The sequence below is a fragment of the Acinonyx jubatus genome, chromosome B3 (assembly GCF_027475565.1).
Source record: "Acinonyx jubatus isolate Ajub_Pintada_27869175 chromosome B3, VMU_Ajub_asm_v1.0, whole genome shotgun sequence".
In the NCBI taxonomy this organism is placed as follows: domain Eukaryota; kingdom Metazoa; phylum Chordata; class Mammalia; order Carnivora; family Felidae; genus Acinonyx; species Acinonyx jubatus.
In genome coordinates, this window is record NC_069386.1 from 59390875 (window position 1) to 59407362 (window position 16488).

The 16488-nt window shown below is 50.6% G+C and overlaps 1 protein-coding gene across 12 annotated transcripts in view; it reads right to left on the reverse strand.

Moving 5' to 3' along the window:
* STARD9 (StAR related lipid transfer domain containing 9) overlaps nucleotides 1-16488 on the reverse strand; it is a 127367-nt gene that overhangs the window by 18909 nt on the left and 91970 nt on the right. For 6 of the 12 annotated variants that reach the window (XR_008299216.1, XM_027067028.2, XM_053224113.1 and 3 more), the window contains 5 exons: nucleotides 15907-16399; nucleotides 3781-13938; nucleotides 3397-3594; nucleotides 2776-2959; nucleotides 2289-2429 (listed from right to left, as the gene is read on the reverse strand). Coding sequence is in view for 10 of the 12 variants with exons in the window: in XM_027067028.2 (XP_026922829.2) it covers nucleotides 2289-2429; nucleotides 2776-2959; nucleotides 3397-3594; nucleotides 3781-13938; nucleotides 15907-16399 (11174 nt within the window). In the remaining 2 variants the exon portion in view is untranslated. The remainder of the gene's footprint in view (nucleotides 1-2288; nucleotides 2430-2775; nucleotides 2960-3396; nucleotides 3595-3780; nucleotides 13939-15906; nucleotides 16400-16488) is intronic. The other 6 variants (XM_027067038.2, XM_027067029.2, XM_053224117.1 and 3 more) reach the window with 3 other exon arrangements.

A 16488-nucleotide genomic window follows, 5' to 3' on the forward strand; every position in this document is an offset into this window, starting at 1 on the left:
AAACTAGTAACAATAACATAGAGAAATGAGCAAAGGATACGAACAGATGGCCCAGCAAAAATTTAAACATTTGATAACCTGTTGGAGAAACTGTGTATATCTGTGAGGTAACATCTGTCAATATTAAGATCTCAAATGCACATACTCTTCTGGGTATCTACCTCATGGATATATTTGTAGGTTTAGGAGATGATGCATACACACAGTTATTTACTGTAGCACTGTTTACAACATCAAAAGACTGAAATCAACCCCAGCTGGAGGACTGGTTACATAAATTACACTGGATCTTTACAATGGAATGCTACGTAGCAGTGAGAAAAAAAAAAGAGACAAAGCAAGTTCTCTATACAGTCATGTAGAAAGAGCTCCAAGATACCCTGAAGTGGCATGATTTGCTTTATTCCATGAGCATTAAGATACTCTAGGAGGGCTCCCCCGACACATTAGTGCTATTTCTTTGGGGGCGGCAAGGGAGAAGGACCGGGTTGTCTGCTGCTAGGGGCGGGTACTTCCCTAGTTACCTTTAGAGATAGGTATACATAATTTTTTGTCTTTTCTACCATAGGAAAAGATTACCTATGCAAAACATCACATTTAAAACCATACAATAAAGGAGAAAAAAGAAACACTAAGTATTCAGCTGTTAAAAAGAATAAGTCAGCAGCAGATTTGGTGGTGCGCAATGGTGTCCAAAAGACATTCTTAAGGAAGAAAAGTGACAAAGTAGGTCACTTTTGCTGCCATTCATGTGCTTTAGAAAGATACACACATTATAAAAAAAAAAAAGGGAGAGAGAGAGAGAGAGAGGGAGAGATTTAAAAAAAAGAAAAAACATGGGGGCGCCTGGCTGGCTCAGTCAGAAGAGTATGCGACACTTGATCCTGGGGTTGTACAGATTACTTAAAAATAAAATCTAAAAAAAGGGAAAAAGAAAAAAATAATGCATATAACAAAATAAATAAAATTTTAAAAATTAAAATATAGAAAAAATACATTAAAAAAGAAAAAAATTTTTAATATGCACATTCTTATAGAAAGACATACAACATATTCAGAATACCTCCAGAAATCCACCCCGTACTGGGATAGAAGATTGGTTCTGAGCAGGGCAACAGGAGACTGAAAGACGAACTTGGTATCGTACGTATATCCTTTGCTACTGTCTGAATACTAGTGAAGTTTTACTATAAAGCGAATTTCAAATTTTATATCCCTGGCCAGATCTTACCTGTGATAAACCTGTGTTTCCAACTGCTCCCTTTGCATTTCTCACAGAGACTTCAAAGCCAGTAAGTCCCAAACTAGACTCATGACCTTCCCCACAAAACCTGTCCTCCCCCAGTGCCTCACAGTCACCATCACTGCCCCTTCAGCTGCTCTGGCCCAAAAAAAAGTGTGTTGTTTCTGACTCTACCCTCGCCCTTCCTCTGCGTCCGGTGAATGTGCTCTGTCCAGGGCACCCCCCTGGGCCCCTGTGCTCATTGTCACTAGCAAGGCTGCAATGGGCAGCTCTCATCAGGCTTTGCTGTGGTCATTGCCGGTCCACCCACAGCTGCCCAGTCCCCTCTCCTATAACCTCATCATCCTGCTCCCCTGGTTTCAAGGCTTTAGAGCAGCTTCTGGGAAGTAACATCAATCCGAAAGGGGCCTGAATTTGCAGCAGAGTCTACGTGATCTGGCCTTTTCTAGTCCTTCCTCAAGTCACTCTCCTTTCTTACCATATTCCAGCCATGCTAGCTTTCTTTTAGTTCCTCAAACTCTTCCTCCCTGAGGCCTCACTTACCAAGACCTCTGCCTGGAAGGCTATGTTCCCCACCCAACCCCCCATCTCTCCTGACACCTGACATACTACACTAAGCTTCTGCTCTGTTAACTGCCTCTCACGCTTCTGGTGTCACTTTAAACACACTCTCTTCAGAGCATCTTTGGTGACCTTCCAGATCAGATCCTATTTTATATTGGCTTAGAACCCCTTCTTCATATAACTTACTGCAACAGTGCTTAAATAATCTTACAATAATCTGTGCATATCCCTCTAACGGTTTAAGAAGAACTTTTTTGCTCACTGCTCTATCCCCAGTGCCTAAAATAGTACCTACAAAATAAACACATGTTGAATGAACACACAGGGAGAAGGAGGCAAAACTAAGAGAGAGACAAAGCCTATCTATCATCCACAAGAAGGGTTCAAGTCAGCGACAGCCTCTGGGAGGCAGAACTTCCTGCTCCAACTCCTGTCTCAGTGGCTCTGGCCTGTGGCTCATTGTTAGTATCTGCCCACTCACCACACTGTCTGGGGACTGGAGCTGGTCCGACAATAAGGCGTTGCTGCTGTTGTAGCCAGAGGTAAGACCAGAGGAGAGGCTTCCATTGGAGCTGGCAGACAGGGAGCTGGAGGCAGCCAGTGTGTGCAGCTTTTCTTCTTCCTTACAAGGACGGATGGCTGGCAACCAGCTGCTGGTACACCTTCTCTATCCCCTTCTCCCCTGAAACCACCCCTCCTCACCTCCCCAGTGCCTCCCCACATACCTACCCCAACTCTAAACCAAAGCAGCCTCCTCCCAGATTTTGGGCTGGGGACAGGAGCCAGTCAGAGGAGGGTGACAAGTAAAAAGAGTGAGCACAGCTTTGACCTGGCACTAGGAGTCCAACACCTTCCTCCAAAGGCTACATCCCAGGACTCCAAGGCAGCCCGGACGAAGGCTGACCTGGTCTGGTGTCTTTCCCAGGCTCCTGGCCCACCCAGAATCACTAGCTTGCCCCATGCCCCACCCTCAGTAGCTGGGAGATGATCTGCTGGCGGATTCTCAGCTTCTCCTGCTCGGTCCGCTCCTGCAGCCGGGTCCGGGCCCGGGCAATCTCCACCTTGGCCTCCTCGCGGGCGCGCTGGTATTCTTGCAGCATCAGCGCTATGTCTGAGGCAGGGTGAGCAGACCGTGATGCCGACCCTGGGCTCCTAAGGAAGACCACAGGGTGGAGAGATGCCTTCTAACATGGTGGGTGCATGGGTGACAGACCTGGCCTGCTTACCCCAGACCTATTCAACACCATCCTCTTGAAGGACCCATCCTCTCTTTGCCCAGTTTGGTTTTACCACCCATTTTGAGGTTCAGGCCTGGTGTCTTACACAGAAGGTCACAGCTGCTCTGTCCACCCTCTCCCATGAGCTCTGCCCCCACCCTGTTCCCTCCCACATCCTCCTTTTTCCCTTTGATCCATTCTCCCCGAGCTGCCTCCACCTGCCCACAGGAACGTAGGACCGTAGGAACGTAGGACCCACTCTTGGAATCACTCCTGTCCAAAGGAAGCTGCAGCCCCCACTTTCCAGGCCCTGCCCCCCACAGCCCTCCCACTCCATACACAATCTGCTCTCTGCAGGGTCCTGGTCCATACCTGGTAGTTTCCACAACATCCTTCCTCAGCTGCTGCAGGTATTCTCGGCGCCTGCTGGGTAGGCCGAGGTCCCGGGTGGGGAGATCCCTGTTGGGCAGGAGGCTCAGTTGTTTCTGGGGGCTGAGGTTCCGTGTCTGGTGTAAGTTCTGAAGTCGTTCAGCTCGCTCTCTCCGGAGGGCCTCAATGGTTTGTTTTTGCCTGAGACAAAATGTGATTGATTCACTGAAGCTGGCCCTGAATGCCCTTCTCCATCTTAAGATCTATCTCTGAGCCCCAGAAGATCCCAGAGCTGAGCAGGGGAGAAAGGAACAGCCAGCTACTAGCCTTCTGTGGTTCTCCTTCAGCCCACCCCTTGCCCTTTCACGCCAGGCTGGGGGCACTTACCGGGCAAAGAGCTCCTCCCAGGTGGACTGCAGAGGCTCCTCAGCAGCAAGTGCCTCCCCTGTCCCACTTTGCAGCACCTGCAGCAGGGCATCGGCCTCCCCAAAGCCGTGGTGCAACTTCGCTTCTGTGAGCTCTGTGCTGAGTGAGAGGTTCTGGGCCCCAATCTGCAAGGGGATCTGCTCCCTCTGGGACCACTCAGGATCCTGGCTCTGGTTGTCAGGAGATTGTAGGGGCTTCTGTCCCTGTTTTCCAGAGCTAAGATCACACCTGGTTCCCAGTGACTCCACACCTAGCCCCCCAGGAGAGCCATCCTGAACCCCGCTCCAATGACTGACTTTGTTATGCACTGAGGAGTCCCTCAGGCCGTGATGCTGGGGCTCAGCGGCCATGCATACCTGGGAACTGGAGCTCAGGAGCACCTCAGATTGGCAGGTAGGGCTCAAAGTGGGACCCTGGAGCCCTGCAGTAGCAGTCAACTCAGAGACAGGGCAGGGTCTGAGGTGATGAAGGCCTCCTCTTGAAGAGGAAAAGTCCAGAGTGGGTTGTGGCTCACCCTCATTTTCTGTCTTGCTCCGCCATTCACTTGGCTCCCTACTGCTCAGCGAGCCACACTCCAAGGAAGCCACGTCCTCAGGCACAAAGTCATCAGCCAGACTCGGACTCTGGCTCCTCAGTGAGGGTGGTGGTAGTCTGCTTTGGACCAAGGTGGTGGTCTTGGGCTGAAGCTGCTGAGGGGGCTGCTCTATGAAACAGACTTGGAGTTTTGGGCTCTGTGGTGGACTGACCGGGGACCTCACCTCAAGGAGCGAACTGCCATCACTCCTTTCTAAGGGACTTCCACCTTCCCCACATGGAGCCCCCACTCTTTGGGAGTCACCGGACTCATTAACAATTTGAGAATAAATATCCACTGGAGGCCTGGGGGAATCAAGGAAACGGTCTGGACTGGAGACAAAATTCTGACGGCCTTCAAGAGGACAAGCTGAGGGGGCTGTGAGAGACAAAGAATCTGGGGAGATCCCCAATCCTTGGGTGCTGACACTAAGCGTGAGTATTGGGGAGGAGGCCCTGTCTACCAACAAGGTACCCACGGTGCCCAGCTCCTTCTGGACCTTAGGATTCCCCATGGACTCTGCAGGACTGGGGCAGGGCCCTGGGGAGTGGGAGCCTTTGAGGCTGGGGCTGTTGACAGCCAGGCAGGAGGGCTCCTCTGCCTGGACGCTGGGAGGCAGGGAGGCATTAAGGGAAGCCTGAGGGATCACAGAAGGGAGGTTCTGCCCAAAGTGGGCTTTCTGAAGCCTCGAGTGGTATGCGGGTGCTGGAAAGCTCTGGGGCCTGAAGTGGGGGCTTTCTTCCTGAGATTCTGAGGGCCCTGCCATTTTCCATGCAGTTTCCTCTGACTCTCTCCTCTGAAGGGTCCCTGTGACATGTCCCTTTTTTTGAGACATGATGGGGATATCTGAGCCCAGCACTTCAAGGACCACATTGACCTCCTGAGGGTTGACCTCTGGGGTTGGAAGGTGCAGAGGTGGTAAGGCCAGTTCAGTTTGGATGCCCTCATCCATGGTGGTCTGAGTACAGCAGTCCATCATTAGGGCCTGGGTCATCTCATCTGGGGACTCCCTCTTGACGTTCCGCTCCTTTTCAGCCACACTTGGCTGGGAGAAACTCCCTAACAGCTCCGAGGTGCTGTGTAGCAGCTGTGAGAGGTGGAGAGACAGGTTGTGCATGCTAGTCCAGGAGACCAGACCAGAGCCTGGCACTGCACTTGTTTCTGGCTGAGCAGAGATGTCAGTGGAGCTCCAGCAGACACTGCAGCCCAGGGTCTGTGTGCCCTGCTCCAAGGTGCTCATCCTGGACTGCCCCACAGGGCCACATGCCTCTGATGGATACAGAAGCATAATCTCATCTACTGGACCTGCAGCATTTTCTTCTGCCAACAGGGGCCTACTCCTCAGACAGCCTGCTTCATCAGGAGTGCCCAGGGTCTGGGCTGTCTTGTCAGGACCCTTACTGGGGATTTTTCCTTCAGGGGTGTTCAGGATGTGGGGGCTCCCCAAGGCAAATGAGGAGCCCCATACTTCCCAGGCCTCATGTGAACCTTGGGCATTTCTAATGCTGCTCTGTGTGCTTCCCAGGTCCCGGCCATTGGCATAGGTGCTGAGGTGGGAGTGGAGCGGAGAGTTCTGGTCTTCCAGGCCATCGTCCATGCTTGAACAACGGGCCATGTTTGATGGTATCAGGCCCTGGGTACAAGAGACATCCGCGGCACTGCCAAACACATATTGCTTCCAGCCAACGTGCACAGGACCCTCTGGACGTGAGGAGAGGATGTAGGGATTGATGTCCCTGGAGCCAAAGTGTAACGTTCCTTTGTCTACCCTAGAGTGCCACTTCTCTGGATTTTCCTGCCAAGACTCTTCCAGGGTACTAGATGTCCAGCCTGTCATGAAGTCAGGGATTGGCATGCAAGAAAGATCTGAGGACTTTGGGTAAGGAGGGTTGGTAGGTTGTGGGGGCTGATGACCAGCAGTGCTCATGTCCCAGTTAGATGAGGCTTTCTGACTGCAGCCCTCAGCTTTCAGAGATGTTCCTGCTGCTGACTTTCCTTTGAAATAACCCCTGGGATGTGGAGTCCACCATCTGTTAGGCTCCTGTGTATCTTCATCTGTGGGGGAAGGAGGCTCCACACTCAAATTCAGCTCCTGAAGAGACCGGGAAGAGCTGACCACAGAGAACTGTGGTCTGGGGGAGGACCTGGAGTGTTTGGGGCCAGAAAAGACTGAAATCACAGGAAGTGAGCACTCATGATGGGGAGCCGGCTGCTCCCTGCCAGAGGCAGGCAGGCCAGGGCTCTGGGGTGTGGGCCATGGGGCTCCACTCTGCCCCAAAGGCACGGAGGCTGAGTCTTCAAAGCCTGATGAAAGCATCTTGGACACAGAGAGATGGGCTACAGATGCTTCCTCTCTGCCTGCATCTATAATTCGACAGCTGTCCAACCCACCTTCACGGGAAGGTTGGGAGCTCCTGCCCTGGGCAGGCTCTTCCCGACCACCCGAAGCCTGGTGTCTCTGCTGCTCTTCCTCATCCCAGGGACTGTCAGCTTGGTGCCTAGAAATGTGTTTTAACTTTGCTACAAACCTGGCTTGGGGATCCAATCCACTGTGATCTCTGGACTCAGTGGAAAGTTGTGGTTTTTCTGGAAGGCACTGGATGGCATCTTCTAAACATCCATGCTGAGGTTCCCCCAGAAGCTCACTCTCAATAGACCCTTCACTTAAATTCAGGGTGTATGGCCTCCCAGTTGTTAAAGGTGGTTCTGGCTTGGTTTGAGAGTCCTGTGCATTCTGGCCACATACAGAGCTATCCTGAAATTCCCTCAGTGGCTCAGAGTACATGTCTGCAGAGGAAACGGTAGCCTCAGGCTCTAGGCTGGCTTTCTTCTCAGCAACCTTTTTCTCAGGATCCTCTCCTGACCTTGAGCTTCCATGAGCCACGGAGTGGCTCAAGGAACATGTCATCACATCAGGGGCAGAAGGGGAGCTGCCCTCTTGAGCCAGAGATAGGACAGGAGCGGAAGCGGAAGGCTCCCAAGAACTGATGTCTGCTGGTGCAAATACTACACGAATGCCTTTGGGCTCAAGGCCAGGAGTCCAGAGCACTTCAGGTGCCCTGGAATAGCTTTCTGCTGTCTCATCCATTCCACAGGCTCTGGAAGATACTATGCAGGGTGGCTGGAGAGTATGTAGGGCAGTCTTGGCACTCCTCTTCCTCAGGTCACCGTCTCTGTAACACGATAAAGTATAGGACGGGGATGCACAGGCACGAGAATCCATGGGTTGAGGATTGCAAACATGCCAGCAAGGTGATGTTCCACTGTCTTCCTGCCCCCTAGGTGGACTAAGAGCCCTGCTGCCTTCCATGCTCCCTGAGATGACGACACGGTCTAAAGTTTCCTGTGGATGTCTGCACTGGGACTCTTCCTGAACTTCAGAATCAGGGCTAGGTCTTTGATCTGGCAATGGAGTCGATCTAGGATGTTTGCTGCTGGCACTGTTTGCTGGGCTGCAGGCTTCTGCCAGCCCACAGTCATCGCTCTCCTCCCACTTCACATGGTGCTGTGAAGGAGCTTCTGTATCAGCCCTTCTTGGGGCTCCAGGCAGGATGGTACCCTGTTTGGGACTTGCCCCCCCTTCCTCTAAGCCAATGGAAGCCTCAAAGCACCGGCCATGGTCTTGGGTACGTCCTGAGAGGCTGACAGAATTCTGAACATCACAGATCACAAGCCCACTTTCAGAACAGGTTGTTTTTCCTCCCTGTGCAGCCACTGAGAAATTACCTGAACCTCCACCACAAGTGGTATCTAGAATTCTAGGTTCGTGATGCACTGGGTTGGTCTCCTGACCACCAGGGCGTGTGCCTTCTGCAGTCTCCCATTGAGCTAACTGGCTTCCCCCACACAGAATCATGCCAGGATCACCAGAAGGGGCCCAAGAAGATAAGGCAGCCACTGCTTTCTCTGACCTTACCCTCCTGTCTACTACCAGTGTGGAAGGAAAACTGTCTGAGCTCACAGGATCCGCAGAGGAAGGTGTTCTGGTTGCTTTTTTCTTTTTCTCTCTGATTTCAGAAGAGCTACAGTGACATACAAACTGTTCACCAGCTCCCAGAAAATGTCTCCGTTCTCCAGTACAATGGCTTTTGCCTGGAACAGGGGCTGCATGGGAGGAAGTTTGTGAGGGATGCCGTGGCCCTGTTTTAGTTTCAGTGTTGGGCAGATGTTGAAAGCTGTCTGCAGGGAGGGGTGTGGCCTTGTCAGTCGACAGATGTCCTGGTTCAGCAGAGAGAGATGTCACATAAAATCCTTGTGCTTCATCCTCATTCCTGGTCCTATCTGACACCAACTGGTCCCTTTGAGGACATTGAGGCCTACCACGGGCCCCTGAAGAATGTTCAGGTTCTAATAAAGTCACATAGTAAGGAAGAACATTGCCATCAGCCCCTAAGCCATGAAGCTGCTTTCCCTGGGCCTTTGCTTGTCTGATCTCCTCTAACACAGCCAGGTCCGTAGATGTATGAGCACAGTGCTCTGGGTGACACACCCTCGGCAGGGACACAGGTGCTGAGAAACCACCACCAGCAGGACTGAGGTCCTTGGCTTCCTTCTCTGCCTTCTGCTTAGCCTGCTGGCCTTGACTGTTACCCTCTTCTAAGAGGCAGCTGGTCTTTTCAAGTGGGCTAAATCCCCTGGCTCTTTCTGATCCTCTTTGCACAGCTGCCTCAGCTTCAGAAGCAAAACTCTTCCTGGGACTCAAGCCCATCACGATGCTTCTGAGGTCCCCTCCTTCATCTTGAGTGCTTGCTGATCTCCTGCTCTCTGCCCCCAGGGAAATGCTCTCTGGTACATGGAACTGACCATGAGATGCCATGGCCGTAGCTATCACAGACTCACACCAAGCAGTGTGTGCCAAGGAAAAGCCCCCTCTAACATCTCCCTGAGGGCTATAGCTTCGGGGCTCTCCACTCTGGTCTTGACGCCCTGCTCCAGTTACCAAGGGACTGTCAGTCATTTTGAACACCGTGGGATCCAGCACATAGTCAATGTGTACAGTATCACATGCATGAAGATAGTTTCTTGGTAGCCTTGCAGAATCCAAAGGCAAGGTACCACTCAGGTCTCTGTGAGGAGCCACAGAGGAATCTGGCTGGCTCAGCAATGGGCCAGTCTCCTGGCTAAAAGATGTGCTCACACAATGTGGGCTTGGGCTAGGAACTTTCTGAGTCCATGAGACCATTTTGTCTTCCTCCAGTAGGCTCCCTCCCGTTCGCACAATCATTTCCTCAACCCGGCCTTGAGCTTTTGGCCCCTTTTGCTTAGAACTACTTACATGTTTGGCAACTTGGCTCTCCTGAAAATCTTTCACAGTTTCCAGATCCTCAAGACCTCCCAAGCTACAGGGCTGCCCTCTGGGGCATGCAGATGCATTCCCTGCCTTGCTCTCCTTCTCAGAAGACATCTTCAATCTGGGCTGCGATGGCAGAGCACTAGCTGATGCCTCAGTTCTTGGATTACCGCAAGTGTCTGCGAACCCTCTACCAGCTGTACATGTCCCTACGCAATCACAAGTGTCCCAGGATGGTCTGTCTAATACAGCTGGGGGAGTGTGCTCTGTCATAAACTTAATGTCTTGTATACATTCCCTTAACTTGAAGGGGCTCAAGATGATTTTTCGGACTTGGGGACCTTTCCCAATGCTATTGTTAACCTCCATTTCTCCAGCTTCACTATCCCTAAAGGTAATATCATCTATCTGTTTTGGAGAATATGGCTGATCCTTGAAAGACAGGTGGTTTCCAGAGCTGCCTGACCTCAGGGCACAGTCAGCCATCTCCCGGTCCCTCTGGTCCTGGAACACAGACTCCTTACTGACTCCCTGTGTGGGAGGAGCATATAGCTGCTTATTTTGCTTGGATTCAATTTCTAAGATGCCATTTTCCAGCTTCATTACACTCCTAATTAGCCTGGCCATTTCATCAGCACTGTTAACTCTTTTATTCTGTTTTCTTCCAGAAGGTTCTTCTTTGGGGTTTAACGTTTCTTGTGATCTTCCAGAGCCCTTGCATTCACTCAGGTTTTTTTCCTGAGAGCTTATAACTGACCGGAATCTTTTATATGTAGACTCTGTCTGTGGAAGCTTAAACTCTTTTGAGCAGCCTTTGGAATGGAGAGATTTCCCAAGAAGCCCAGATTCACTCTTCCCCTCTGCTTTCCCCCCACCCTTGTGGGCTGGACTCTCATCTTGGGCCATCATCTCTGGGCCTCTTACTCTATGACATACTGATTTAGACTGCAAAGAAACAGCAGTTTCCCCCAGCATGTCCTTGTCAAGGGCTAAATTGATGGTTTTATAGATGAAATCAGACCTGGCCCCGGAAGGAAGCTGTCTGTTCATATCAAACGCCTGGGTCTGTCTTAGGACTACATGGTGATCCTGCTCTTCTTCCCCATCTGCCTCAGACTCACAAACAAGGAGAGGCCTCCCAGACCTACAATGGTTTGAGGAAACATTGCAATAGGACTGTATTGTGGCCTTTTCTTTTTCCTCAAGTGCTGAAAGACTGTGTTCATTTAAAATTCCAACTTGATTTTCAAATTCACATACCTTTGTGCTAGATGAAAGAAAATGTCTGTTCTGATCAACAAAAAGATAAACTGAATTATGGCTTTCTTCTTCAGTATTTCCAGGGCATTTCCCCATTTTTCTGATAACTTCCTTGGTGTTCAAATGAACTGGCCTCCCTGCTGTGACCTGCTGAGATGAGGGAATCTTGGAATTGTGGTTTTGTAACAGCACTGGCAAATTATTCTTCACATAAACATTGTGGAGAACCTGGTGGTCATGATCAAAGCCCCAGGCTTCCCTGGGGGGTGGGGAAGGCACTCTTGATTCTCTGCAAGCCGGAATCTCTAAGGCAGTTTCTGTCAGGGCATCCCGGCTTTTGGTCACATAGAATGTCTCCAAGGGGGGTGGCTTCAAGGAAGACAGGAATGGATTCCAGGCAGCAGAGTGGGGGTATGGCTCTGGACCTGACGCGAATGAAACGCTAGTGTGCCTTCCAACCACTTCCCTGGAGCTCTCCTGATAGTTCACCTTCTCCTCCTGGAGGGGCAGGTAGCTGCTGTGACTTAAGTGCCCCTCCTGGCCTGCACTATTCTTTCTGAGAGGAGACCAGCCCCGGGGCCCATGGTTTTCTTTAGTGGCTATGGTGGCATTACTGTGACAAGGGCTCTTGAGGAAGAAACATTCATCAGAGGACGTCATCAGTCCAGGCTTCCCATTACTCTGCAAAGACTCTTCCAAACTGTTCTGCTTGTCTTCACGTGCTTGTGTCATGGAATTTGCCACCTTGTTCTCGGCTACAAAGACTGGTGCATTTATAGTTCCAGAAGTCAAGGATTCTACATCTGCTGAGTAAGTGCCACTATGACTCACCTCTTTCTCTCTAGTTGTAAGGAAATCTGAAGTACCTTCTGTCTCAGCGCTCAGACTGTCCCGTTCTTTCTCTGCTCTCAAATGCCTAATTTTGGAAAAATGGAGAGGAAAGGTGCTGAAATGCAGACTGCTGGATACCCCAAAACCAACTGGCAACACAGTATCTGTTTCTTTGCCAGAAGCTTGGGTCAAGGAAGTGGAGTCTTCTTCAAGGGAGGGGAAAGCTGGCCTGGGCTCTCTCACAGCCTCCAGAACAGGATGAGACAGTTCAAGGAGGTACTTCTGCTGAAGGGCAGCCCAGTCCCTCTCAGGTGCACTGCCTACATGAGTTAATGAGGCGGCAGAGGCAGCCAAAACACTTGATAGGCTAGAGGTGTTAGATGCTTCCGAGTTGCCCTGCTGGGCTGTATCAGGGGTACCTCTGGCTCGAAAGATGCCAGCAACTCGTGGCTGAAGAAGGCTGTACGACCCCCAGAATGACAGCCTGGATGTATCAGAGGCAGGGATTGTGTACACACCTCTTATATGGCAAGGCAGCTCAGCGCCGCCTTGGGGTACTTTGGAGTTATAAGGCAGGAGTGTTTCTGCCCTTGATGGCTTGAGGTCTTCCATATTTTGCCATTGTCCAGGCCTCTCCTGACCCTGGGGTTGAAATTCCTGGATATCAGGACTCGGACATAAGGAACCCACTATTCCTGAAGGGCTGCTGGAATTGATCTTAGAGTCACAGGAAAACCAGGAATCCATGGACAACAGAGGGCTCCCTCTTGAAAGCTGCAGGCCTTGGAGTGTGTTTGCCTGTTCAGAGGAGCTCACCTCTACCTCCGACTCAGGTTGTTCACAGTGAGGCTGGGGTGGGGGGCCAAGGTAAAATGAACTGCTCATTGGCAGGATGGCATCCAGCCTGGTTCCTGTTCTATGGTTGATGGGACCAAGCCTGCACATTGCCTCCTGGTCCACTATGGGCAGACTGCAGGTCTGCAGGTGCCAAAATGTCTCTGCGGGCATCTCATCAGCTGAACTGAAGAAAGGCTCTTGCTGATCTTCCCCCAGTTCCTCCTTGGCATCAATAAGGCTATCCAGGGAAAAGCTCCTGCAAGTTTGGGTGAATAGTTCACTGTCTGAGGACATGGTGAAGCCCCTCACAGGGACTTTAGCTCTGGCCCTGGGGTGGCCGTGGTGGTTGGTGAGATAACTGCTCCCTGAGCTGTCTGGCAGGCTTTCATATCCTTTCTCAGCCAGCGAGTCCTCAGATATTTGGCTGTCATCACTTTCGGAGTTCTCTGACTCTGGGAGATCCTGTTCCTTCCCCTGGAGGTCCTCTGGCTTCAGTGGCTCCATTTGGGCTTTGGCATAGACATAGGAGAGAGAGTCCACTGAGTAACTGCTATCCGCATCAGATAAGTCACCATCTTTCTCTCTTACAAGATCCACTCTTGGGCTGCAATCGGTGAGTGAGGATGTGGAATCTGGGTCTCCTGCGCTGTGCTGCCTCCTCAAAGAGCTGCCATGAGGCAAACAAGAGGAATTTCTGACAATGTCTCTGGCCCTAGCTATCAGCACCCTCTGCTGCCTTTTTGATGCCTTGCTTGAAGAAGGTGGTTTGGATTCTACCCAGAAAGTCTTGGCTGCCTTTCCATGCCCAGATGCCTGTCTGGGTCCACAGGGATGTGAGGAACTGCATCTGGCTCCCTTAGCAGTCTTGTGGGTCCCAACGTGCCCTTCTTTACGCCACCCTGATCGTGTGTGGTCAGAGTCTGCTAGTCCCCTACCCCTCCTGGTATAGGTGGAAGGGCTGAGTGCTTCTGGCTCATCCTTTGGCTTTAGCTTGTTAGCTGAATGGTCAAGAGATGCTAAGCTCTGGGACACCATCCAACAGGGCTGCTTACCCACGCTCTCCATTTCCTGGATGCTGGCAGACTCAGAACTCACAGTGAGACAGGTGCCTGAGGCTGAGGCTCCTTTCCTTGCCAAGGCCCCCCTGGCTTTGCAGAGATGCCCCTTGCCTGAGGAACAGAGGGCATTCTTGCTGAAATGCCCTGTCCTTGGAGGGTAAGAAGCAGCCTGGGGCAAATATTCTTCTGATGGAATTGTCTCTGACATTTGGTCAGTAGGATCAGGCAAAGGAGGTACCATGGTGGAGGGATCTCGACTCAGGAAAATACTGTGGAGACAAGGAAATCCATCTCAGAAAAGTAGAAGGTCCCTATTGCCTGCTCACAGAGGGAATATAAAGTCCCACTTAGTTTTCTGTAAAAGAGGTTAAAAACTAGGCCAATGTCACTGTCCCCTAGCATTTGAAGTCAGAGAAAAGCTCTATGGGTACAAAAAGCAACTGTGGACTATAGCCCTGGCTTCAAAGAGGCCCAGGTACACTCTGTTCCTTAATTTATCTTATAAAAAAATTGAACTGAATCTGAATGTAATCATGCCTTTAGGGAAAACTTCCATTTAATAGGCAGCGTGAGGAACAGAGGAACCATCTAAATGACACCAAAAGGAATCAAACAGGCAAACCTATAAAGCATCATATTCTACAGAACTGATACACTTTTAACAAATCAGTGATATGAAGAAATAAAAATGATATCAAAGAAAAAGGAACTTAAAAGACATAACCACATGCAGTGTGTAAATCCTATTTGGATCTTAATTTGAACTGTAAATACATATTTTTGAGGCTATTAGAGAAATTTGATATGGCCTAGGTTTTGGATTGTATCGAATAATTAATCTTAATTTTGTTAAGTGAATAATGAAATGTGGTTCGAAGAAAAGCTCTTATTTTTTTAAGTGTATACTTGATGTAGGATTGAAATGACACGGTATCTAAGAGTTGCTTTAAAAATACTTCATCAGGGGCACCTGGGTGGCTCAGTCGGTTAAGCGTCCGACTTCGGCTCAGGTCACGATCCCGCGGTCCGTGAGTTCGAGCCCCGCGTCGGGCTCTGTGCTGACTGCTCAGAGCCTGGAGCCTGTTTCAGATTCTGTGTCTCCCTCTCTCTCTGACCCTCCCCTGTTCATGCTCTCTCTCTCTCTGTCTCAAAAATAAATAAACGTTAAAAAAAATTTTTTTTTTAAAAATTAAAAAAAAAAAAATACTTCATCAGAGGGGAGACTAGGTGGCTCATTTGGTGAGGTGATCAACTCTTGTTTTCTGCCCAGGTCATGATCTCACAGTTTCGTGAGCTTGAGCCCTACACTGGGCTCTGTGCTAGTGGTGTGGAGCCTGCTTGGGATTCTCTTCTCCCTCTCTCTGCCCCTCCCCAACTTGTGCGCGGACGTGCTCTCTCTCTCTCTCTCAAAACAAACAAATAAAAATATTTCATCAGGAAAAGGAAGGAGAGGAGATTAAAGCAAGCATGGTAGATGTTGGAAACTCCTGAATGTGGGTGATAGGGACACTATTCTCTCAACTTAGTCTATGTTTGAAAATTTTTAATAAAAGTCTTTAAAAAAAAAAAAAAGCCTGCCTAGCACTCTGAAGACCAGAGAGGTGAGCCAACAGAACCAAAAGGCGTGAAGTCTACACATACTATGGGCAAGGCTCTGAGGTAAGCCTGGAGGATACAGAGAAGTAGACACAGTCCCCTGCTCCACCCTCACCTTGAATGAATATAAGGAGTGAAGGGGAAAAGAAAAAAAAAAGATCCCAAATTGGACCCAGGAATCAGCTAGTGTTCCACTAGCTTACCAGTTGGAAGGTAGGGTGAGGAAGCTCACTTGAGGTGGCAGGACAGGTGGAAGGGAGGGAGGAGAAGGAAGCGTGTGGGCACACAGTCCGGTGTGAGGCAAGAGGAGAGGGAGGTGGTGGCAGGACAAACACAAGGAATGTATGTGCACAGCCAGGGTCTAAAGAGCAGGTGAAAAATGAGGCTGAGATTCTCACTTGGAAGATATCACCAAAGTAGCAAGAGTTGCCACTCGGGGTGGGAGAAGAGAAAAGCCTAAGTCTTAGAAGATGTCACCTACAGAGAAAGAAGAGGGGAAAAGTGGTGGGAAAAAGAGGAGGAAGCAAATCTTTCCATTTCACAGACCGAGAAACCATGGCACTGGGAAGTGAAGAACACTGACTGGGCAACAAGGCTGTAAACCTCAGCCAGTGATTTCAGGTGACCACAGCTGGCTGTACCTGTGTAGCCTGGGCAAATACTGGCTGCAGAGCCTCTGGAGGCTCAAAGAACGGCAATCTGTCAGTCTGCTTCTGTGTTGAGATTCTCGGACCATGGCACCAGCACCAGGGAGCCGGTATGGGGGCTTCTGGGTGTGGTCATCCTGGAGCCCACACAATGCCTTGGGCTGCTCCAGTCCTGTCTGGGCCTCCAGCAGCCTCTGCTTCTTGAGGATTCTCTCTAGCTGGAAGGAGGCTTTTCTTCGCCGGATGTCCCTCTGTGCTGCCCGAAGCACGTTCCTGCGCCCCAGCTGCAGTCGTACCTCCCTCTTCTGACTTCGGACCAGTGGGGTAGGCGGAGTCTCAAGATCTGTCTGGAGCCAAGCACCAGGTCGCACACAAGCCTCGAATTCTTTCTCTGTAATGTGGTCTTGCTGCTGTTGCTGTTGCTGTAAGCCAGCCAGCCGGGGCTCTTCTATGAGCAGCCACTGCTGGTCTGGGAACCAAAGACACCCTGAGAGAAGGTCAGCACCTCCCCCTGCCCGTGTGGCGTAGACTCACACAACTCTGGCTGTGGTTGGACCTGAATGGAGGGAAAGCCCT